At 39.1% G+C, this 24,591-nt stretch overlaps 2 protein-coding genes across 2 annotated transcripts; one reads left to right on the plus strand and one right to left on the minus strand.

Moving 5' to 3' along the window:
• Window positions 1–1,540: 1,540 nt before the first annotated feature.
• On the plus strand, window positions 1,541–15,436 carry cyth2 (cytohesin 2). The gene is made up of 12 exons (XM_041794348.1): window positions 1,541–1,722; window positions 4,213–4,363; window positions 6,427–6,493; window positions 6,577–6,695; window positions 6,781–6,861; window positions 8,553–8,665; window positions 9,005–9,153; window positions 9,248–9,359; window positions 10,035–10,111; window positions 12,199–12,270; window positions 12,359–12,513; window positions 12,646–15,436. Exons 1-12 carry the CDS (start codon window positions 1,656–1,658, stop codon window positions 12,731–12,733), a joined length of 1,251 nt encoding a protein of 416 aa, XP_041650282.1. The 5' UTR covers window positions 1,541–1,655; the 3' UTR covers window positions 12,734–15,436.
• Window positions 15,437–18,161: 2,725 nt separating this feature from the next.
• Window positions 18,162–23,576, minus strand: LOC121514141 (neuronal pentraxin-1). Its single transcript, XM_041794237.1, has 5 exons — window positions 22,890–23,576; window positions 20,294–20,780; window positions 19,037–19,290; window positions 18,749–18,928; window positions 18,162–18,371 (listed from the first exon to the last, which is right to left on the minus strand). Exons 1-5 carry the CDS (start codon window positions 23,574–23,576, stop codon window positions 18,162–18,164), a joined length of 1,818 nt encoding a protein of 605 aa, XP_041650171.1.
• Between the last annotated feature and the right edge of the window lie 1,015 nt (window positions 23,577–24,591).

A 24,591-nucleotide genomic window follows, 5' to 3' on the forward strand; every position in this document is an offset into this window, starting at 1 on the left:
TCTACCACAAATGCACTGTGCTAACACAGCCACAGAATGCTTGTCTAGGCTTCTAACATTACCAAATAGAAGAATCTTTATACACTTAAAAAATTGTTTCTTGCCAAAATGTTTAGTCTTTGTGTTGAAGAGGCTATTTATGACAGTTTACCTTCTTACACAATTTGTTGTATATGGCTGTAGCTTGGAACATGCAATGTTATAGACCAATCTGTTTCGACAATGCAGGGGCACCCCTACATTGATAATGCCATGAAGATTTATTTTGTGCATTGCCTGTAATGAAATTGTTTTGATTACTTAAATTATGACAATATATGCATTAGATATGTTTAGTTAATTGTTTCTGGTTTAAAATGAGCGTAACTTGACAAGCTTTCTTGATCAAATCTGCTGTACACTCATTTCTGTTTTTATTGATATTATGAAGTCAGAAGTTATCTGCAGCACTTTGTGATAATGGCATTATTGAAGCTACTGCCCATGGACCAAAAGGGAGGGTTTCTTCTCTCTCTTAATCATAATGAACTAATAAAAGAAAATAAGGTAAAGCAGTTTCATTATTTTTTATTGTGGAAAAACACTGACATTTCATTGTCAGTGTTTTGTTTTTACTTTAAGATGCCATAGCTTCAGAAGCAGTTAATTTTTTTTGACAGAAGCAATTGTTGTGTTAGACATTTTAAAAAAAACCACCAGCCCCTTAAGGTGTTTTTTTTTCTAAAATCCTAAAAAAAGAGAGCAGATAAACATGGTATGAGGGTGGGGAATGAAAGCTCCATGACATCTACTAAATAAACCTACTGTTGTACTGTGCTGACTACTGTGGTTTCCAAGGTGAGAAATGAACAATAAACAAACTTTTAAACCAGCTGAAATAAGATGTCCTCAGAGTGCCAGGAATAAAAGATGCACAGAGACAAATTCATGTCTTAACTAAGCTGGTTAAGGCAATATGGCATTATTGGAACTGCTACCTAATGGAAGTTGGAGCATTAATACAGCAATCAGACAACCTGATAATATAAAACAAGTGTTCAACTTCTTGGTATTTCTGTGTAACTCGCTTTGCTTTTTATGCACACAACACAGAAAGCAACAGGTAACAGAGCCATGGAGTATTAATCACATTAGATGGGGTTATATACCCCAATGAGAACACCAACAATGATCAAAATAACAGAGACACATATTATCCTTTAGTAGGAAAAAATATATTTCGTCTCATCACAAAAATGAACCTTGCACATAAGGTGCTTTGTGTTTGTCAATATAGAATAATTCTTCAATAAGAAAAATATCTGATTTGATTAATATCAGATCAGCGGCTCTTTCAGTGTGAAATTCATTTAAACCTTTTAATAAAACAGACAGAATACCGTATTAAAGTCTGTGGTCCGGATCTGTGAAAGTGGGTTGAATGAATAATCGGCATTTTATCTATTTAACATAAAAAGTTCGTCTTTTCATAGGTGAAGATTATTGTATTTTGGAAAACAACTGACCGGAACTCGTGTACTCGAGAGTCTGACAGCTCTTCCGGTGTCGCCACCTTCTTTGTCTCCGGCCCAACATTTCGAGTCTAGGGCTTGTCTTCTTTTCTCCGTAGTTTTGAGGATATATTTGTACATATATCCCATATTTTCTGTTATTGAATGACAGTCGACTCTGAAATATTTATGCCTAAAAGTAAAGCGCCAAAAATGGATGACCTGGACTACAGTAAGTGGGCTAAGTGTTTAGCTATTTGTATCGGCTATCGCTAGCTAACAGTGGCTAGTTGAGGCTTGTGGCTCATTTTATTTACTCAGGTGTGACATACTGATTATACCGTCAATTATCAACGTTATATCCTCTATTGAGTCGTTTTACCTTCCTTTCCGAACACCTTGCGCGCACGTATAAGCTGCATCTACGTTTAAATTGGATATACATATATATTAGCTGAACCCTGCGCCAACTAAATATTGATTATTTCACCGGCTAACCTTCAGCTAACGTCGGTGTGCACTTAAAACCCTGACCAGCAACCAGACTGGCTGCAGTTACATGGTATTATGTAGTCTATCTAAAGCATCCCCTGCATGTTTTCACTCCTCTCTTCTGCTTTGGTATGAATCAAAGAGTAAGGATAATCCAAACTGTGGGCGTGGTTGGTGGTCTTTTGGAGCAGCTGTTTGTTTTGCTGAATACACTCTGCTGGTCTCGTGGGAGTTTGGCGTCTGCCAACTACCGCTGATCACAAGCTGCTACTAAGAGCGCCAAATCTAGGAATCTAGGTGTTTTGGACTGAATAGTGAATCACGAGATTTATTTAACCGCATGAAACCGAAAATGTGACTGTATTACTGAGCATTGAGACAGAGCACTCAGTTTTAGTGTAATCAAGTCTTAAACAACAGCTCTGTTTTAGTGCACACCTGTCTCTTTTATAGTCAGATTGTTTTGGTTGTAATTTTAATAGAGATGTTGATTAAAAATAACTGCCATGGTTTATGATTTTGAGATTTTAAGTCTGTTGAAAAGTGCATATTTTTGCTTTGATAAATTTCTGTCTGCCTCACAGATTCCTTTCACAATAAAGGCAATGACAGAAACTGTGTATGATTTTATTGAACAAGATAGGATTGCATCTAGGGCTGGTGTATGACACCTTTTGCTTATGCTGATTACACACTGATAACTTGCTAGGTAGGGCTGAACGATTTGGGAAAATAATCTCATTGCAATTTTTTTTCCTAAAATTGCAATTGCAGTTTTATATGTGATTACTTTTTAGGTTTTTGCAATCATTCTCAGAAAACAAACACCATATTAGCACGATTTCACAAGGGCTTAACAAGTCTGAAATAAAATCTAGTTGTATTATTTTGACTCATTTTTCATTTTTTTTAGCTAAAAATTGTTGTGTTGAAAGGAGTGATGATTTGTATCATTCTTATTTTGATTAAGAAAACAATTCAAAAATAAAGAAAAGTTTTTTGTGATTTATTCTAAAAAATGCTGTGAATGTTTGCTGTGTAGAGTATAACATTTCTACCACAAAAATAAATTCAACTGTGCTTCGACACACATTTCAGGCGAAAGAAATCTTGCACCTTCTGGACCTCATTGCAATTTAATCTAAATTACAATTAATTGCCCAGTCCTAGTCATACATTTTTCTATGATAGATGTCATTCTGTCCTTTTTTTTTTCTTTTCAAAAAAGTATTACACAGCCAGACACAGACAGGAAAAGAAACAAAACACAGTAAACATTCACAAACTTTAGACAATTCAACACCCTGGCTCTGTGAAAGAAGCTTCGGATGACCTGTGGATATTTTTGTGTATGTATGAATGCATTTTATATACATGCAGTGTATGGATATCTATACCTATAAACATTGAGTTCAAAATACTAGTATGGAAGGGGTCTATATAAATACAAAATAAAATATATGTATGACATCCCTGGTAAGAAAATTATCTACACAATGTTGTTGATGTATCACACAGTTTATTTAAATGCAACTTCAAGCTATATCCCATAAGTCTCCAAAGCTGATCCCATGTTGTGGAAAATTAAAACCTAATTTATATCCATTTGCAGACATCAGCAGCATGTTACGTGCTGTCTAGTCTGTGACTGAGCAGAGCAGTTATTTTTAATTGTGTATTTATTGGAAGGTTGTCTGAAACTTTGTGTGGTTCTGGATTTTCTTTAGTAGCTTTGTGCATCTGTTGTTTCTATGTAATATCTGCTCTGGAAGGCTACACCATTTCTGCAATCTGAGATTACAATGCAGTGACAGATCATGAGTAAGCTGATTTTCAGAATGTTTTCATGGACAATGCAGCCTCTTTTAGTAAGGAGAGCTACGAGGGGGAAAGACAAAAAAGAGACGTATGTATGTAAAGCAATTATGGATTAACTCTGATTTGAAATCACTTCTTTCTAACACAATAGAAAAGAAAACACTCATGCAACCACCACTTTGTTTTTAGTCATTACTCATACTGTCATCTCCCACTCTCCTTTCAGTGTGAAATGATAAATAAAAGAAGTGAGTCAGAACTAATTTCAGTAACAATGGGGTCCTCAAAATAGCGTCTGGACTATTATTTTTGTTACCGATCAGTCTGCCTTTGAGAGTAGGGGCACAGTTACTATTTGTAATCTCTGCAGCAGCAGCAGAAACTGAGTCATTCTTCTTCTCTTCCCTTAAAGTCCCAGTAGACCTGAGCCCAGAGGAGCGCTCAGAGCTCGAGGACATCCGCAGGAGGAAGGGCGTCCTGCTGCAGGAGATCCAGAGGCTCAGGGAGGAATTGAGAGAGGCGATTTTGGAAGTGGAGGGACTGGAGACAAGCACAGAGGGCAGGTGAGACACAGATGAACAGTAACATCACTACTACACTATAAATCAGTGGTTCCTGACCTATGTTCCTTTGAGTCCCCCTGCTTGTATTATAAAAAAGCTGAAGTCCACTAGGACATACACTAAAAATAATGTGATACATTGTTGTCAAAAATTAACATCAATTTTAAAGTTTTATTGTTAAATCCCAACAAAATATCCCTACATATAAGTGTTCTTACCAAAAGACCTTTTAATGAACTATTTTTACAAGTAAAAAAGATGTTTAAATGGATTCTTCTCCACAGGTGAATCCAAAAGGGCACTGTGTCTTCATCAGAGTCACACACTCTGACAAAGACACAGTGCACATTTAAACAATATTTCTCTGCACCTGCAAAAGTTGACTTGTGTGCTTAAGTTTCTTCTTTGAATTTGCCTGTGGCTGAGAATCCATTGAAACATCTTTTTTATGTTAGTGGTCCTATTTACTATTATCCGTCCATCTTCTTTCGCTTATCCGGGGCTGGGTCGCAGTGGTAGCAGGTTAAGCAAGTCAACGCAGACTTCTCTTTCTTCAACGACCCTTTGCACTCCTCCTGGGGGATCCTGAGGATATATAATCCCTCTGGTGCATTCTGGGTCTTTCCCGAGGTCTCCTTCTAATTGGACATGCCCGGAAAACCCACAGAGGGAGGTGTCCAGGAGGCATCCTGATCAGATGCCTGAACCACCTCAACTGGCTCCTTTAGATGCGAAGGAGCAACGGCTCTACCTCTTGTTCCCTCCGGATGTCTGAACTCCTCACCCTGTCTCTAAGGCTGAGTCCTACCACTCTCCGTAGAAAAATTCTTTCAGCTGCTTGTATCTGCAATCTCATTCTTTTGCTCATTACCCAAAGTTCATGACCATAGGTGGGGGTTGGGAGGAAGATTGACTGGTAAATCGAAAGCTTCACATTCTGGCTCAGCTCCCTCTTCACCCCAATGGTCCGGCACACTGCCTGCAAAACTGCTGATGCTGCACTGATCCGCCTGTCGATCTCATGCCCTCTTTTACCTTCACTTGTGAACAAGACCCAGAGATACTTGAACTCCTTCAACTGAGGCAAAGTCTCACTTCCCACTCGGAGGGGGCACTCCACCATTCTCTGGCAAAGAACCATGGCCTTGGATTTGGAGGTGCTGCAGACTTTGTGCTCAGTATGCAGACACAACACTCACTTTGTTCATACAGGGACCTGATGGCTCTCCGTACTTAACCCGGGACACCCCCCCCCCCCCCCAAACACACACAGGACCCATGGGGCACAACTATAAGCCTTTTTGAAGTCAACAAAACACATCCAGACTGGATGAGCAAACTCCCATGCTCCCTCAAGAAGTCCTGCAAGGGTAAAGAGCAGGTCCACTGTCCCATGGCCGGGACAGAATCCACATTGTTCCCTGAGCTGAGGTTTCCAGCACCCTAGAGTAGACTTCACCAGGGAGGCTGAGTATTCAGACAAGGATTCTGATTATTCAAGCATTCCCTATTGTCCCCTTTTTATGAAATGGGAACCACCACCCCAGCCTGCCACTCCACGGGTACTGTCCCAGACCTCCACGTGACATTGAAGAGGCGTGTCTGTCATGACACCTGGCACCTTGCCACTGGGGAGCTTTTTGACCACCAGTATTAATAAATCTAATTTTGACAGCTTGAACAGACAGAGCCTTGCACCCCTCTGAAATGTCTGCCTCATATTTCTGAAAACACAATCGAGTGCTGCTGTTGAAGTCATAATTTTGTCATTCATGAATGATATTCATCTCTAGAGTGATTCATTTTGAATCGTTTATTTTGAGATTGCATATCATATGAACATGCATAGCTTTTTTAATATTATTAAATTATAAAATATTCTCTATACATTAATCAACAGAAATGCTTTTCACTTTTGGCAGTAAAATAAATGAAGTAACTTTCTTTCATGTTTTCTATGATGAATGGTTTATAAAAATAACATGTATTTTTTGTTGTTAAGAAGCTGTGATTTGTCTGCTGCACATACCAGATATAACGCTTGTTACATTCTCATTTTGCAGTAAAACTCTACAGAAAAGCAGGCATGTGGCAATGGGAAGGAAGAAATTTAACATGGACCCCAAAAAGGTTAAAGAAAAAAAAATCTCAATGCCAGTACATTTCTCCTCTGTTTGAGCTGTAGGGTAATGGACTATCACCTCTCTCTACAGGGCATTGTGTTCCTGGTGGAGAACGAGCTGCTCAGACACACCCCAGAGGACATCGCTCAGTTCCTCTACAAAGGAGAGGGCCTAAACAAAACAGCTATTGGAGATTACCTGGGAGAAAGGTGCTTTGTTTAGAAAAATCCACTCTCCTTTCTCTCCTTTTTATATCAGATGTTTGTAAATGCTGTTTGTGTTTCTCATCTGCAGGGATGACTTTAACATCAAAGTGCTTCAGGCTTTTGTTGACCTCCATGAGTTCACTGATCTTAACCTCGTCCAGGCCCTCAGGCAAGTGGTCTGCTTTTTGTGCTTTATGTATTACACAAAGTACATCATCTCCATATTATAGCTGTGATTCCATGAAGCCGTCCAGTTTGGGACGATACACAACTATTAGTGTTTCCACTGTCAAGAGCCAGAAAAGGCTCCTCTGTAATTCTCTCTACCAAGGAGTGGAGCAGGACACACTTCCCATGCAGTAGCAGTAATGCTGGACAAACACAAAACCCACCATGTTTTGTACTTGAGAGGGGTCTGGCTGCAGACTGTACATCTCTGGTGGCCATGCTCACAGACCATGCATTTTAGACACTGTACTGTATATTTCTAATTTGCCAGTAAGAAGTGTTTCCAGTTTCATGGGTTTCTTTTAAATTCAACTTTATTCACTGGGTCTGGCAGTTACATTTATGAAATACCTACATTGAAAACATTACAGACTAGGAAACATTTCAATGATAAAAAAGAAAAAAAGATCAGGGGTTTAATCTGGTATTGAATTAAATTTAGACTTAGTAACAAATGGTGGCTCGCTTTAGCCCCATAAGCATTAGCTAAAGCTACACCGCTACACTATGTAGTAAATTTAATGCATAAGTCAATGTAGTTAAGTAAGCTTTAGCAACATGAGCTTTAGCAAAAGTAGCTAAAGCTCATATAGCTAGGGAGAGAATGTACCTACGTAGCTTACATAGCTGCTGTGAGAGTTTAGCTTTAGCTACATTAGCTATGTAGCTATGTTATCTATAGCTAAGTTAGTAGATATGTAGCTTTATTAGCTGCTTTGTGGACTTAGCTTCAACTCCGTTATCTACGTAGCTATTGAGGCTAACAGAGCTGCGCTGGCTGTGTTGGAATGTTTTCATGGAGGACAAGTTTTTTTTTCCTATTAGCAGACTGTTTACTCTGCTTTATCAAGGTTTTTGTAATCAGGTTTTTGACTTTAAACTTGTGGTATTCTTACCCCAACCCTTAACAGAAGTTTGATCTGATTTTATTTTGAAATTTCTAGCTTGTATTTCTGTTCTAGGCCATACGGCCCTTAGCTGAACGGTTGTGAGAGTGGCTGTTGGAGATGAATGACTGCAGCCAGACTGTCTTCTTGTGCCTGGCTAAGAGGCAAGATGTGCCCTAACGGCATTTCTCCCTCATTTCTTCATAAGCATGTTTAAAGAAGACAGTGATAAAATATTTTGCAAATAAATCATTGGGAGTTCAGGTTGGATTGAATTTAGAACTCAGTTCAACACAAGTGACAGACTGAAGGGTGGGGTTTTGCTGCGGTATGAGAATGGCTGCCTGTTTCCTTTTTTCCATTTTGTTGTTAAGTCACAAAAAATGCCAAAATGCTACCAAATAAAGAGCCATTTGGGAGCTAGAAGACTGACTTTATACTGAGCTCAGCCAAATGATGGGGCTCTTAAATAAGAGTCATAGTTCCCGTCACTATGAGTGAAGCTGGACAGACACTTGCTTGGGAAACACAAATAAGATTAGAGTGTACCATGCCAAACTGTACCAAACTATTGAACCAAGCCGGTCTGCTTTCTGGAAACACCATGAGTGTCTTGGCATTCTTCTGTAAACAAACCTCCAAAGTGGAAAGTCCCACCCCCATCATCACATCAGGTTAAGACGGGAGAACATTAATGACTATTTTACACTCTAACTTGGCCCAACCTGTGACCTGTTTTATGCAGACAGTTCCTGTGGAGTTTCCGTTTGCCTGGTGAAGCTCAGAAGATTGACAGAATGATGGAGGCCTTTGCTCAGAGATATTGCCACTGCAACCCCGGGGTTTTCCAGAGCACAGGTAAGCTTTTTTAAGCTTAATTTTCCTGGATCATAGGAAGAGAGGTTTCCCAGAAAGGTGTGTAGTTGTCCTTCCAGTGAATCTCTTACCAGAAATGACCTGAATATGTGAGCCAACTGAGTCTGCCAATTCATAAACACAATATGTTTGAGATTTTTTTTGTTATTTTCCTGTAATTGTTTGAGATGAGGTATGAAGAGCATCTCAGACTTTTTTTCAAGAGTTAAAGTTATTACAATCAGTAATCTTCATTTTATTTTTCAAATAAAAGGAAATGATTTTATATTATTGACTAGACTGCTCTTTTGTTTCACCGCTGCTGCTCTCCGTTCTTTTCAGACACATGTTACGTGCTGTCGTTTGCCATCATTATGCTCAACACAAGCCTTCATAACCCGAATGTGAGGGACAAACCTGGAGTGGACCGTTTCATCTCCATGAACAGAGGCATCAACGAGGGAGGAGACCTACCTGAGGAGCTGCTTAGAGTATAATGAGCTTTTTTCATTCAGAGTTAAGTGAAATTAACCCGCTGAGGAGGTTTTTCTGTAACTTATTGTACTAACTTCTCTGTTACTCCAGAATCTTTATGAGAGCATTAAGAATGAGCCCTTTAAGATTCCCGAGGATGATGGCAATGACCTGACACACACCTTCTTCAACCCCGACAGAGAGGGCTGGCTCCTTAAACTTGGTGAGATGATGCCAGTCGTGCATCCCTGAAGAGTACTTCTACCGTACATGTTGACACTAAAACATATCTAATGCAGTGAAACAGCAGGTCATTGTTACTGAAATGACAGAAGGGGAATTTTTCTCTGACATAAGAAAGTGAAATGTTTTGTATTCTGCTGTTCTCTGGTGTCTTTGAAGGCTTTGTTCTGTGATGAACCTGCCTTCCTGTCTCTGACGTTTGCTGGCTCTTTGCCTCACCTTGAATTGTCAGCTCACACTGTTGTGGCATTAAAATAGTGTCATAGCATGACGGTGACCAACACTCACTTTTGCTCCACGGCAGTCTAAAAATCTGATTGTTTTCTTTTGCATGGCGGGGCCTGTGATCTCTGTGTCACTAATATTATCTCCCTCTCTTTTTCTTCTTCCTCCCCATTTGTGTCTTTTTTTCTCTGTTTGAAATCTAAATCCTCTGGTCCCTTTTTGTCTCTGCTTCTTCCCTGTGATTTCCACCCTCTACCGCTGCTGCTTGTTTTCTCAGGAGGTATGTACTGATACTGTTGACAGTTTGAAGTTTTAGAAACATTAGTTTTGTAGTTAGTTGTAACCATGTAGAGTCTACAAGTTTAATCACCATAAGGCGATCTTTTCCCTCTTCTCTGACTTACTATCATGAGGATTTCTTTTGTTTTAGGAGGACGGGTGAAAACCTGGAAACGAAGATGGTTCATTCTCACAGACAACTGCCTTTATTACTTCGAATACACCACAGTGAGTCCTTGTCCTCATGTAGCATAATTTTTTCTCTTTTTTTTTTGATGACCCTTTTGCATCTATTTGGAGAGGACAGGACAGTGGGTAGAGTAGGAAATCTAGAAGATAGAGCTGGGAATGACATGCAGCGAAAGAGCCACAGATCAGATTCAATTCCAGACTGCCTGCCATATGTGGGGCGCAAACTAACTGGCCATAGTGCAACATAATTTTAGGGGAATTTTACGTCAGCACTCTTTGTGGATTAATGTGGTGCAGTAAAATGCTGTTGTTGTTTTTATATAGACATTGCTGAGAAAATGACGGTATAAACAGGATTTGGATTAATGTGTTATCTTACAATAAAGAGTTGTATTGTTTAGGCATTACTAGACTGCTGGAAAACACAAGCAGTTGTTGTTTTGTCTGCACTGCAGTCTGGTTAAAGTCGAGGATTAGATGCGTGACATTATTATTCCCTGAGGGAAAACTGGTTTGGTTGCACATGCAAATAAAAACAAACAAACAAAATTCAAGCGGAAAAACGTTCACTGGGATCCAGCACAGACTGATTTAGAACGAGGAGTAAAATTGTTTATTAAAATGCTAGATATAACTGATGCAACTTAAAACCATGTTGAAGATTTAGATGTTATCAAACTAACATTTATTTTCTTATGAAATGTTGAAATGTGTCAATTTTAGGGGACTATGGTGGGGGAACCCTGAACCTTCTAGGGGGTGTCCACTGGCATGCTGCCCTAAAAGACACATTTTGTCATTCTGGAGTTAGATGTGCCAATCTTGTGCATTTTTTAGCACAAAATAAAGAGGATAAATCTTTGGAAATTCTGTTCTCTGTAAACACTTTTCTTTTGTAGTAATTAAATCACAGGTGTTCTAATTATAATTTCATTGGCCGATTACAGTTTTCAGTTTTTCACTTTCCTAACCTGACAATGAACATTATGATATAGATTCTTGTTTCTTTAAAAAAAAAAAAAAAAAGAATCTGTTATCGATATCTAAAGATTACTTTTACTTTGTCTTTAATTGAATTTTATTTTAATGTTCATAATACAACAGCCACTGTCTATGAATATTTTATTTTAACTCAAGAATCAATCAAATCGCAGAAACAGGGATGTTTACATCAGCTGTTTTACTCTAACTCCTGAAGGAATCCAACAAATAGCTAAAATCAGAGACTGTTCCACTCAGCTAAAACAAAAGCTAAATCTTTTACGCCACTGCCTTTTTTCTCTCTGCTTTATTAGTGGGTGTAAAGAGTTTCATGTTTTATATCCTCTATAGATACTATTATCAATTCCTGCAAAGTGACACATCTGCCTTGAGCTCAATCTTCTCAATCAAATGGTTGCTCATGGAAGAGGAGAGCATTACCAAAATATTTATCCAATAAGACATTAAGGTAGCGTGCTACACAGCCCTCACGCACGCGAGAGCGACACGCTGGGATCGCATATATCCATATGAAAATGCAGATCCTACACGGATTTATGGTTGGAAGGAACAAGTGTTTCACCTGAAATGTTGCAAGGGTTTGCCTTCTGTAGCTAGACTGTCTGAGGCTCAGTACAGAGCTTTTTTTTTTGTCCACGTCACACTCTGTACGCCCAGCACGGCTCAGATGCATGTATGGGTTCACCGCTGAAAAGGCCAATGGGATGTCAGCTCTATGAGAACACCACGTTGGGGCATGGGTGGCCTAGTGGTTTAAGCCACACCCCATGTACACAGTCAGCCAGGGTTTGAATCTGGCCTGTAGCACTTTTCCTGCATGTCTCTCCCCAGCTCTCTCATCCTTGTTTCCGATTCTGTCCACTGTCATCCTCTGTCAATAAAGGCATAAAAAACGCCCCAAAATAAATCTTTAAAAAAGAAAAGAAAATTGAATGTTGGTGAGAAAAAATTAGACTAAGCTGATGAAATCTGCACGATGGCAGAGCACCATGGTCTAGATAATGGATGGGAAACATTGCGTTCATTCTCAGGTTCTTCTTGGACTTAGTAATGTGAACAAATAAATGCTTGACAATATGGTATAAACTTTTTACCAATGTGCTGTTTTTTGTCACTAATAGGACAAGGAGCCGCGGGGTATCATTCCCTTGGAAAACCTGAGCATCCGTGAAGTAGAGGACCCAAGAAAACCTGTAAGTTTGCGTTGTACTAAAGAGAAATGTTTAAAAAATGTAATATGGTCTGATTATTCTTCCAAAGGTCTTTCCTCTCTCTTAACAGAACTGTTTTGAGCTTTACATCCCTAACAACCGTGGCCAGCTGATTAAAGCCTGTAAGACAGAGGCTGATGGCAGAGTAGTGGAGGGAAACCACATGGTGTACCGAATCTCTGCCCCGACACCTGAGGAGAAGGATGAATGGATCCACAGCATCAAGTATGTACATGATCAAAAGATAAAGTCACAAACAATCAATGTTTGGCGGCCTCTTTTGACTTGTTTTTAACTTGAATGCTCATCCAACTTTTTACCTATAGCTTCATGGATGTTTGTTTGTCACCCATACAGATCTGCTGTCAGTGTCGACCCTTTCTACGAAATGCTGGCTGCCAGGAAGAAGCGTATATCACTGAAGAAGAAGGAAGAACAACCGTAGATTCTCATTCTCCCCTCATCTTTCCTTTCTCTAATCTTTCCTTACCATACAGACATATTTACATTCCCCATTCTTTTTTATTTTAAGATTTTCTTTCTTTTTTTTTAACCTCTTATCATTCCCAAGTATATCCCATCCTGATATGAGGACTTGCTATCCTGTCTGTCAGACTCCTGAAAGCGTCTTTCAGAGGAAGAGCTCACCAGCCGTGGCTGACTCTTCTTTCATCTCTTCTTAAACTACTGCTGTTAAACACAACCTGACACACACCAGCTAGAGCACACAGTCTCTTACACCTCCTCCTCACACTCATTTCGACTCAACTCTCAAATGAACTGTGAAACATGTCTGGGACCATATTCACACTAATGTTCATCATTGGCCTTCTATCCACATTTAGCTGCATTCTTATAACAGCTGCCAAATTATGGAGAGATTCACAATCAAGAGGAAAAGGAACATACAGGGAGAGTGTTGTTAATTTTTTAGAATTATCCAACTGCTACCTGCATAGTTAAATAAAATAGAAACATAAAAGTACAACACATTTATTTTGCAACAAAAACTGTTACGCTGCTTTCTAAAAATGCTGGTGTGGGTTGACATCTACTCAACATGTACCTCCTGCATTAGTGTGAATATGGTTCTAATAAGGGTAGCAAGCAGCTTCTGCTCTTGTTTTTACTTTTCGTCCATTTTTTTTACATTTTGCCTGATAGAAAGAAATGGACGCTTGATTGTGCTTACCCAAAACAAATTGTAAATTTACTAATCAAACACTAATGACATTGTATTTTTAGTTTGCGATGATCAGAGAGGATGAATGAATGATCTGAAGTCAAGCAGATAAAGACTTCAGACTACTGTGAGCTGCTTGTTGCTTCCTATAGTAATTGTCATGACTTTGATACACTACTACACTCAGATACTGTTATATTGTGAGTAGAGCAGCGCCAAGGTACTGTAGGTCTTTAACATAATTGACTCTCAAGGCACAAAAGTTGCTTTCCATGCGGATTTAATAGAGAAAACACTAGCAGTTTTCTTCCAAGCAAGTTGCTGCTTGTTTCAGCTCACTGAGACGATATATACTGTATAGTCCTTCACCTGTTTCTTAACATGATTGAGCAATAGCAGAGAAACCCGTAGTTCTTATCTGGAGGCCTGTTAGCTAATCTTTTCTATGACACTAAACTGAGCAACATGTCCTCTCAGACATAATATTCCAGCATGCCACAAATCATTTCCCTCCTGCTAAAAACACACTACAACTCTTTCACAAGTAATAACTGTTCGACATTTAACTGTTAGAGATTGGTCTGTCGGCTATAGTGAGTTTCACAAAACCACAAAGGCAGCTCATTACAATGTATACTTTTTTGTAAATAGATGTTAGCATATTTGTTTATGATACACATAGAATTGATTTAATTTATTCTTTATCTTTTGTTAAAACCTGATTTTTGTATGAGCTACTGTAGGACTGCATGTTGATAAACCGAGGCGTCAGTCCTGGGTACTGACGCATCGCTGACCATGCTAGTGCACTGATTTAAAAAAGTGTTAGTGTTCCCTGTTGAAAAATCAGTAGATCTGGAAATTAATGTAGTTTCTTTGGGTAAAAAGAAGATATTTAGATGATGTTTAGCAGTCTGGTTTACCTCTTGATCACCTGTTTGGTTTTCAGAGTAAATCCGACTCAGTTAAAGCACAAAAAGTATCATAGAGGAAACGTCCAAGTTTCATTGGGGGCTCAGTTCACTTTAAGTGTTATGAAGATATTTATAGGCAGAATTTAAGTTTTACATCAAATGACAGTGTTAAAAATAAATACACACTAGAACAAGGAACACTAACAAAGCTTTGATTCATTATATTATAGAAAAATCATGCAGACGTAATGAATCAGTAACAAGTTTTAGATGTTTCCAGTGATAGATTTGCTTGACATCCAGTTCGTAAACTTATTTCTAGTAGTTTATTGGATTGGCATTTTTAGATGGTAGTAAATATAACATTCAACTGCACTTTATCGATTTAAGCATTTTGGAGAAAATGCTGTTACTTTGACTGACGTTACTTCAGTACGCTGTAGCACCCTCTGCTGGTGATCCCACAAACTGCAATATGCTGAAGGATGAACCATGAACTGTGTAGAAATACTGTACAATGCCACCCACCAGAGCAACAGCAGTTTATGACCAACATGTACTGTATTTTATAACCTGTTAATTTAATAGAGATCATGTTTAACAGTGAAGACTTGTTTATCAAAACATGTGGACCTTGTATTTAAGTCAGTCAGTGATAAAATACAGCTGTAGGATTGCCTTCTACTCTCCTTACTCATCAAACTGACTAAGGCCTAACTTTGTATCTCCATGGAGGTGCTTCTACACATTACATGGACTGTCTGAAGGCCTCACCTTCTGGATATTCTTGATGTGCAAAGTTGCCAAAAATACTGTTGGAACAACAAACGTTCTGACTAGAACAAAAGAATGAAAACTGAAGCTGGGCCTCTGTTTCTGATTCCTGTGACCCCAGAGCCACTCCTTTCAGAAAATGTGTCAATTTCTTATTTATTTATTTTTATTTACTGTGAGGTGAAGATGGATAGATCATCTGTAAATGTAGCAAATGGAAAACCACGATACATTGGTGCCAGTAAACTACTGTGTAACAATAAAAAGTAAACAGAGACTGCTTTGTGTTTTTATTTCTTCTAGGTGTTTATCTCCATGGTGTTGGCTCAAGGAGTTTTCTATTTATCTAGCATACAACACCCTCAATCACCAGTAATTTATTTCAGAGAATAAAAACCTTCCCCCATGCACATATAAAAAAAGAAGAAAAATTAAATAACCTCTGAAAGATTTAACCTGCCTTTAAATTGGAGTCCAGATCTTTCCTGGGGGCTGTAAAGATTTTTTTTTTACTCTTACTAGACTGTTTATAAACATTTTTCAAATTATATTTAGGTCTATTTTTCAGGATGTATTGCTGTAAAGTGAAAACACTTAAAATTGACTGTTACTTTTGATAGCATTGTACATTATTTGGGGACACATAGAGCGCTGTATTAGATGAATGAGCACAAACCCAAAGCATGTATTAAAGCGAGTTGTCCAAGTCACCAACTTTTTCTGAAGTGCCACCTTGAGGTTAATTTCTGTTACCCCTGTAAGAGCTTTGGCAGATGGCAGCGGGCATATTTTAAAAAATTACATCTGTTGTCAATGAAAACAGAAAGTAGTTCTGTTACAACTGATGGCACAAGAAGTATAGAGGCAGGTAGGGACAGGGATGAAGATATGAAATACTGTGTAAATGTAAAATTAAGTTGAAGAAAGAATTTCAAGAAAAAAGCTGAAATCTTGAGGATAAATAAAAATTTTTATACTATTACAAACAGCAGAACTTAGACAACCATATTGTATTTATGAGCTAAAAGATAAAGAATCTGTTGTTAAATCCACTTCAGAAAGAGTTCCACAAGTTAATTGATACACGACAATTTGTAAAGATAGTCCAGATCGATAGTCTTATATGGCAATACTTCATTCTCAAAATTTTTCTCAAAAATCTTGACTATATTACACATTTTCACTTTTTCTTGACATTTCGACTTAAATCTTGAAACTGTTTTTCTACTTTATTTTCTAAATTTTGAGTTTATTCTTGACATTTCTTTTGTCTTGTCATTTTGACTTCACTCTTAAAGTGCAAAGCATTTTTCCCTTCACCCCTGGTCCCTATCCTCTTCCACAGATAAGCCCCAAAGAGACTTGCATTCATAAATTTCAATTTCACTGTTTTTCTGTGATAAGCAGTACTTTCATTTTCAAAAATAACTCCTTGTGGAAAAACTAGCATTGTTACCGTGATACAAATGTGAAGTAAGACAAGATAATAAGTAAGCCACTGGAATTTATTGCTGTTACTGATTTAAATTAAATGTATGGATGCATGTCCTCTTCAGGCTTCCGTAATTCATCCTTTTCTGGCGTTCTGGAAACAACTGTACAGACTAGACATCTGCTGTTAGCTAGCAAGTAAGTTTCACTGCCAATGTGTGTCTGGGAGACTTAATTTTAGTAGTTTGCGATGTTTATCGAGTTGTATTGCTTTTTTCCTCATATTTTTATCAAATTTTATTGAGTGAGTCAGTTATTCCTCTTCAAGTTAATGGCGCACTTTCTAGAACCCTGGGAACCGTTGGTAACCATGACGCCGAGCTAATGTCTGTATTTTTGTTTCTCTTTGTGGACTTCATCTAGCTTACTCAAGTAATAAACAAGCTATCTCCCATTGTAATTTTGTTTTTTTCACTTTAAGATTCGATTGTTCTTGAATTAAAATAAAATTTAAATCGTTCTGGGGACCTGCACACATATAGTAGTTTGATGGGTGACTTGATTCAAAGAGGTTGAGTTTATTACAGAGAAATGGCTCTTCGATTTCACAAACAATGACAGGTAACTTTAACACTTCAATTTACACAGGTGAAACATAAAAAACAAACAAAAAAAGGTCCTTACATAACAACAAATACATTTCCTGGCCTGAGTTCCTTGTTATATTTACAGTGCAATATACAGAAAAGGCCAGATCATAAAAAATTATAAGCAGTGCAATTAACAATTTTTCATAAAGAAAAAAACATAATTTAATGTCTGCATTTTTTCACTGAGTGAAAAGGGTTATTGCAGAGTAAAAATATACATTTAATTTAATATTTTACTATTATTTTAAAACAGCATTGCTGTGTTACAGTATCACACTAATAGTTAACAAAAACCTGCAAATACTGCTGGCTTTATTCCCTTTGACAGACTCTCCCAAAATAAAACACAAATCCATCAGTGACTAACATGGTATTGACAAAGTAACATAACAGTAGCAAAGTGTAACACAAATAAATTCTACATTTTCTTTGGTAACATAGCTGTATTTCCTCTGGAAACTCTTTTTAAATATAGTCTCCAGATTATGAGTTTACTTTGAGCACATTTCTATAACTAAAGCAAGAACACGTTTTGCCATTTAACCACATGAGAACCTATGTAAGGCCTGCTAATTTTAACAGATCTTTCTTTATCAAATCTCCTAAATAAAATGACAATGTGTCACATACAGCACCTGTCCGTGTTATGCAAATCACTATTTTAGGATCACACCAAAAACGTAAATCTAAGGCCCAAGATCACTAAGTCCCTACACAGTATCTGTAAACAGAGATTACCTTTTTTCTTTAGAAGTAGTCACTGAATAAGTTTACAAGAAGGCATTGATTCCCAGTTAGTGTCCTTAAAATAGCTGAATGCCAAAGAGAGTTTTTGTTTGCTTCCTTCATCTTTGATGCACAAATCTTCAGTGTTCTCAAGTTCAGAGATATCTCTCCATTCCTCAGTGATGTCCCAGTATTTCAGTGGCAGGGGTCAAAGGGATATTTGGAGACGCCTCCATGAAGCTCCAGCTCTGTTTCAGACCATGCAAGGACGTCTCCTCTGAGGTGGCTACCACAGGAAGCCAGGCTGTAGATGTCGGTGGTGGTCAGGACATGTGACCACATCTGCAGGTCTGACATCTCACCGACAAATGACTGAGTGGCATCAAAACGGCCTCCCAGAGTGTCCTGGAGAGTAGTGAAAAAGGAAAGTGTTCAGGTGAGCAGCTAGATCACTCAATATCTTGACATATAAGACAAGAAATGTAAAAGATTATGATGAAGTTGGAAAATAAAACACTATTCAAAGTTAAATACAAGGCAATCTCAGGCCAGGTAAGGTCAAGTTTATCTTAAAGGTGGGGAAAGTTTTGATAAAAAATAATGTATTTAGTCTTACAATTACAAGTTTTATTTGATCAGTATGTTCAGAGATTCTCAGGAATTAAAGAATTAAATAGCAAAAAGTTTTGGTAAAGTTTTACTGCATTAACTAACAAAAAAACTCATGATTAAGTCATTTATTGGACTGTCTGCTCGTGTTAAGTGCATCTCTGACTCTTTACCTGCTCCTGTCCCAGGATGAAGACACCTCCAGGTTTAATTGGATGCCAGGGGGAAAGATTCATCCCAGACCCCCTCTGTACTCCGTCTTGATAGACCTCCCATTGTCCATCCCTCGTCGTCCAGGTCACACACACGTGGTGCCATTTTCCGTCCCCCAGGGACAGAGGGAGCGTTACAGCCTACAGACAGGATGGAAAAATGGTAAGAAGCAAGAATAAAGCCCAAATATCTCTGTGTCCTGCCCAGGTTAGCAGAGCACTGCAGGGTTTGTAATTTGTCTTCCTCACCTTGTCATTGATCAGCAGCTCCATGGGGTTGTTCCCCCACTCTATCAGTACCAGTTCATTTGCCTGTCCTGGAGCAGAGTAAGAAAACGGCGTCCCCAGGCTGGGCCCTACACCTGCCTTAATCCATAGACACAAAGTCAGAGCAAAGATCTCCTGCAGCAGCGTCTTCTTCATGCGTCCATACATGTAGTTGGTTCTCATGGGGAAGCTGATCTGAAAGGCATCGGGACTCTTGAGTTTCCTCCTGCTGGAACCTGTTTTTGAAGAGAAGGGAAATCATATCATAACTAGAAAATCTAATTGTATCATCAGAGCTTCCTAAACAAAACTTAAAAAGATAGATTGTAGATTTTGAGATTGTGTTTTCTCCACTATGGCTTAAACATTTAAATCTTTTTTTCTTTGACCTTAGAAAGCAATTCAGTCCCTCTAATATCCATACAGTATTTAAGAGTGCGCAATAGTATTTGCTCATCATCTGTCTTACCAATAGATTTTAACATCCAATACTGACAACAACCCCAGCAGATATTTCTGTGTATTTGGTAGACAGACAAGTTTTTGCTTTTATTAAGCTAATTTCACTGATGCTTTTGAGATCGGGAAGGAGAGAGGGAGGGCAGAATGTTATACAGGAAAAGGCTGATGGTTGGTGGAACCCGGACCAACTGTTTCAAGGACCACAGCCTCCACATATGGGATGTGGGACCTAACCATTAGGCTAACTTGTGCCCCTCCTATACAATTTTCAACATAAAGCATATACCTATTTACCTTGTTTCTGTTCCATAAAGAAATGTTAATCTTTATTTTCCTGTGGGCAGATATGACAATAATAGGCATAATAATTTGTGCGTCCCATGAGAGGAGACTGTCATATTTCAGATTAGGTAGCAAAAACTAACACATGACTGTAAAGCATTGTTGGACTGAATGTAGACCAGATTTCAATATTGTGGCTCCTCAGTCAATTTTTTTGAAAAAATCTTAAGAATGATTCTTTTAAAGGCTGTTTCCAAAATTAAGAGTGAACTCTGCCCCTATATGTCATTCATCAAAAGATTAGGACACTCAGTGGTTGCAGAAAATCATCCAAAATTAAAGATGATGTTAAATTTGGCAAGAAAATGACATAAGCTTTTACGAATATCTTCTTCACTTTACCAAATGTACAGTCTAATTAAGGACTTATTCCACACTAAAGCAAAAGTTTTGTCATCAGTGGGTACATGATGTATTGCTACAGTGGTCGTGTACCTGCAAGCTGCAGCTGGTTGAGCATCGTTTCCAGTTTGTTAGAATGGAAACCAGTTCGTGGGCCTGGTACTCTGTATGCTGTGTGTGTAAGGTAGCTGTGGCTGTCCGCTTCATTACTATGGTGATCATCATCCTCTTCTTCATGGTGGCTGTCATCATGATCCTCATGGTCCTCATGGTCACTCCCTGTGTCATGATGGTCATCACTGTGACTGTCATCATGATGGTCGGTGTTGTCCCCACTGGGATTGTGACCCCTACTGCTGTGGCTGACCTTGTGGTCACTCAGGTGTCCGTTATCATCGTGGTGATCATCGTCATGGTGGTGGTCTCCACCGTCCTTGTGGGTGCTGTCATCATCATTGTGGTGGGTGTCGGGGCTGCTGAGAGCAGCTGTATTGTGGTGAAGCTGCTGCTCCAGGGCGCTGATCTTCCTCTGGAGCAGCTCCTTCAGGGAGCTGGAGTAGGTGATGGATGTGTTTCTTTTCTGTTAGAAGAGAAATAGACACATGAAAAAGGGTTAAGAATCCCAGGGTAACCCATGATATGATACGATATGAAACAATACAATAAAAAATAAAATGATCCAAACAATACACAGTAAAGTACTGTACCGTGTGATATGATACAATATACAATTAAATGATCTAAATCAGTGTTCCACTCTGTGGGCCGGGGTTTAAGAGGTGCTGTAGGTGGGCCGCAAAAGGTCATTTACAATACCTAACACCAAACAATTTAAATCCTATTTTGAATTAAGATAATATACCTTAGTACACAATATTTAAAGACTCACAAATAACAAAACATGCCAGAAATTTTAAAGGTGTCATGGCTTAACTGGTATTGGACTGACTGGTGACACTTTATAAAATATTTTACTATGTTGCTCGCTTCCTGATTTGAAGAATTTAGTCTTCTGATAGATTGATGCTACTTGAGAAGAGTTTATTGGTCCACAAAGAACATTTACAGAGACAGATATTTGAAAAAATCATTTTAGTGAGTTTGCAGGTGCCTGATCAAAATAAATGACAGTTGCTCATTTATTGTACTTTGTGACCCCCAAAAACACTTTTTGAGTAATGTTGATGCATCTGAAAGCCATGCATTTGCATTGAATTTCCCTGTTTTTAAAACACAAATAGATGTAAAAAAGTTAACTCTTTGAGCTTCACATTATGGTTGCCTTCTAAAGTTTGGTAATAGCTAAATGATACAGTACAGTATGACATGATATGATATGATGTGCTGCAATACATAATAACAGGAAACAATATGACTTGTAATACAATGGCATAATTTTTAAAATAAAGATATCCGTATTTGGCACCAGTGATTTGATACATTTATGATGCTAGTGTGAAGTCTTAATGACAAAGAGTTCTTTCTGCCACTTAATCCCTGTGCTGCCTGTTCACCACTACACAATAAAAACAAACATGGGAAAAGGAATCATAGGACTCATCTGCTGGCCTGTCATTTAGTACATGCCTTAGGGAATCCTTGTGTGTTTTGAACCCATCTTCTATTATCCTCACAATAGTCAGGTGACTATTGGTCTGTGTGCCTTCCTGTGTCTGCCCCTGCTTCTCTTCCTCTAAGGTAATCCAGGCTTTGTTCTAGTGCATGCCCTGATTACCAGACTGTCAAGGGAGATCACAATAATTACTACTGATGTTAGACCCGTGCACAACACCCCCCACCCACCATACACTCCTGACATCTGTCCGTGATCATCACTCAAAGAGGAAAGACAGCAAATACGGTCGTGATAAATGTTTAATCACGGGCTAATTAGAATTAAACAATATCATGACACCCATAGTTTCCTTCAAATTATTAAGCATGTTCAGTTGTTTGACTGCAACCTCACTGACATCAGTGAAGTTCACCACTGAGCCTGTTGCTGCTCTCGTGTCCTCTGAGGGACGTCAAAGTGACTCCTGCTGATGTTTTGAGAAGCTTAGTGCGATTAAGTAACTCATTGTTACCTCGTATATAGTGTAGATACTATTTTGGGAGAATGACAGCAACATTAATGTGTCTAAACAAGCTTTCGTGTACGTACAAGTGCTCATCTAAATAGATTTTACCCTTAACCAACTTTTAATTTGTTCTTCTTTCCTCTGTAATCTTAGTTAATGCTTTTGATGCCAATTACACAGACCCAACTTTATCCCCACTGAGGAAGTGCTTCAATGGCAGAAGCTTCCTTTCAACAGCCTGACACTTAAAGCAGAGGTGACGTCCTTTAATATCCTGCCTTTGGGTTGTTAAAACACCATGATTTTAAACTAAGATGCAAAACTACTTTAGTTTAAATGGTATGAATTCCTTTTGAGCTCCTCCTTTTGAGTTTTTTTTGCATAACTGTGACATTTGTGCAGTTTAGACAGTGCTTTCTGTCTTTGGCTCAGAAATTCAACCAAAATTTTTTAGATTTTTTAAAGCCTCTATGCTTTTTGATACTATAGATCACAACAATAACAGGCGGATTGTTGAATAATGTGGTATTAAAAAAGTATCAAAGTTAGGCCATTTTGACAACATTTAAAACAGTATATAAAGTTTCTTCCTCTTGTGTCTGTCTTACCTGCAGGTTGTCCAGCCTCTCCTTCAGTGCCTGCAGCATTCTCTCCATGTGCTCTGGAGATGATGTGATATCCCCTGGTGCCACATGTTTATCCTTCCCTTGGCTGCTGCTGCTCTGCCCTCCATTAGATCGTTGACCCCCCACAGAGGGGTACAGCGGTGAGTCCGGTATGAGGTTGCTGTTCCCATGGTGATTCTGCTGGTTGCTATAGTGTACGTGGTCTGCGTACACATGGTGGCCGACCAGCCCTGCGTACTGAGTGTGTGGGTCTGTGTGATGGTGCTCGTCATGAGGCGCATGACCCCGTGTGAGGCCCTCGCACAGGGCGAGCTTGGCCGTCAGCTCTCTTATGGTCTCTCTCTGGTCCAGGATGGTCTCTTTTTGCTGAACCAGGCTCTCCCTGAGGTGTAGGATTGTGGCTTTGGCTTCCTCGCTTGCCCCCCACCAACCAGCAGGAGGTGCACTTTGATGGTTTGGCCCGCTGGACCCTGCGGCCCCCAAGCTTGGAGCTGCCGCAGGGGTGCAGGCCGGGTCTGCATCCACGGGGATAGGAGTGCAAACAAAACGGGGGTGGGCTCCAAAGTCAAAGTCTGACCCTGAAGTGGCAGACGCAGGACAGAGAAGGAGGGAGAATAAAGAAAAAACAGGAAGCAGGTGTAGGGACTGATAGTTCCTCATGATCTTCATCCAGACTAAGTGGCTTGGCTTCACTTCAAAATTTGAGATTCCAGTTGACGCAGAGGTTGCTCTGACTTGTATGTTGTAAAGTCGGCATCAGGGTGAGGGGGGCACAGAAGCAAAAATCTCACTTCACAGAGTCACAGCCCAAGACACAATCATCAAAATCTGATCTTTGTTGCAAGAGGGGATTAACTTTATACTGGATGTTGCCTCCTTCCTTGCTCCCTGTCTTGCTGCAGTGAAGCTGGAACACACCTGTAAAACAAAACATCAGATCTGCATCATTTGGAGCAACATATTTAGATGCCTCTTGTGCCACCTACAAAGGGAAGATGCATATTGAGCTTCTGCACTATAAAAAAGTTTAACATGTTGTAAAGACTGCCAGTGTCTGCTCAGTTTCTGGTTGTTGTGTTTTTGTCCTATTACACCATATTTACATGCACAGGTAAAAAAGCATTCAGTAAAAATGCATGTTTTTGCGCTTTGCTGTTGTGGTCAGTACTTGTTTCCTTGAAAAATACAACAAAGAGATGCTCTTAAGCTTGGCTTACTAATGTAAAGATCTCAGATGTAAGCTGTATGTGATGCTGGATGAACACCTTAGCTGTCTGTTCAGTAACTTAACACAGTGTCATCATAATGTGCCAGAAGAACCAGAGCGTGTCCAGACAAGGATTAGTCCCAATCAGAGGTGTGACATCCTGACCCCTTCAGCCAACAAGACTTGTGTTGGTAGCTTAAGTGTGTGCAGGGTTAGGGGTAGGGAAGAAGGCTACAATGTGATGCATTTAACACATTTTTGTCAGATAAAACAACCTGACCAGTTGAATGTTGTCAGTGTTAATGTCTTTGACCTTTAGGATAACTTTAAAGAAGACAAATCTGGATCCCTAAGTGGTCCTAAATCCATGTGCTACATATGTTTTATTCCCTGTGTCTATATCATAAAGACTTGCTGACCTCTCTGAGCACTTTAACATGTCCTTTATTATACAGGGTCGGCATTTTCAAATGGCAA

This window comes from Cheilinus undulatus, linkage group 8, assembly GCF_018320785.1.
Source record: "Cheilinus undulatus linkage group 8, ASM1832078v1, whole genome shotgun sequence".
NCBI classification, from domain to species: Eukaryota; Metazoa; Chordata; class Actinopteri; order Labriformes; family Labridae; genus Cheilinus; species Cheilinus undulatus.

Coding starts and splice junctions, on each gene's coding strand:
- cyth2 (XM_041794348.1), top strand. CDS start 1,656: ATGACAGTCGACTCTGAAATATTTATGCCTAAAAGTAAAGCGCCAAAA. Junction 9,154..9,247: donor TACCTGAGGAGCTGCTTAGA/GTATAATGAGCT, acceptor CTGTTACTCCAG/AATCTTTATGAGAGCATTAA. Junction 12,514..12,645: donor GAATGGATCCACAGCATCAA/GTATGTACATGA, acceptor TCACCCATACAG/ATCTGCTGTCAGTGTCGACC.
- LOC121514141 (XM_041794237.1), bottom strand. CDS start 23,576: ATGAAGATCATGAGGAACTATCAGTCCCTACACCTGCTTCCTGTTTTT. Junction 19,291..20,293: donor CAACCAGCTGCAGCTTGCAG/GTACACGACCAC, acceptor CTTCAAAAACAG/GTTCCAGCAGGAGGAAACTC. Junction 18,372..18,748: donor TCATCCTGGGACAGGAGCAG/GTAAAGAGTCAG, acceptor ACTACTCTCCAG/GACACTCTGGGAGGCCGTTT.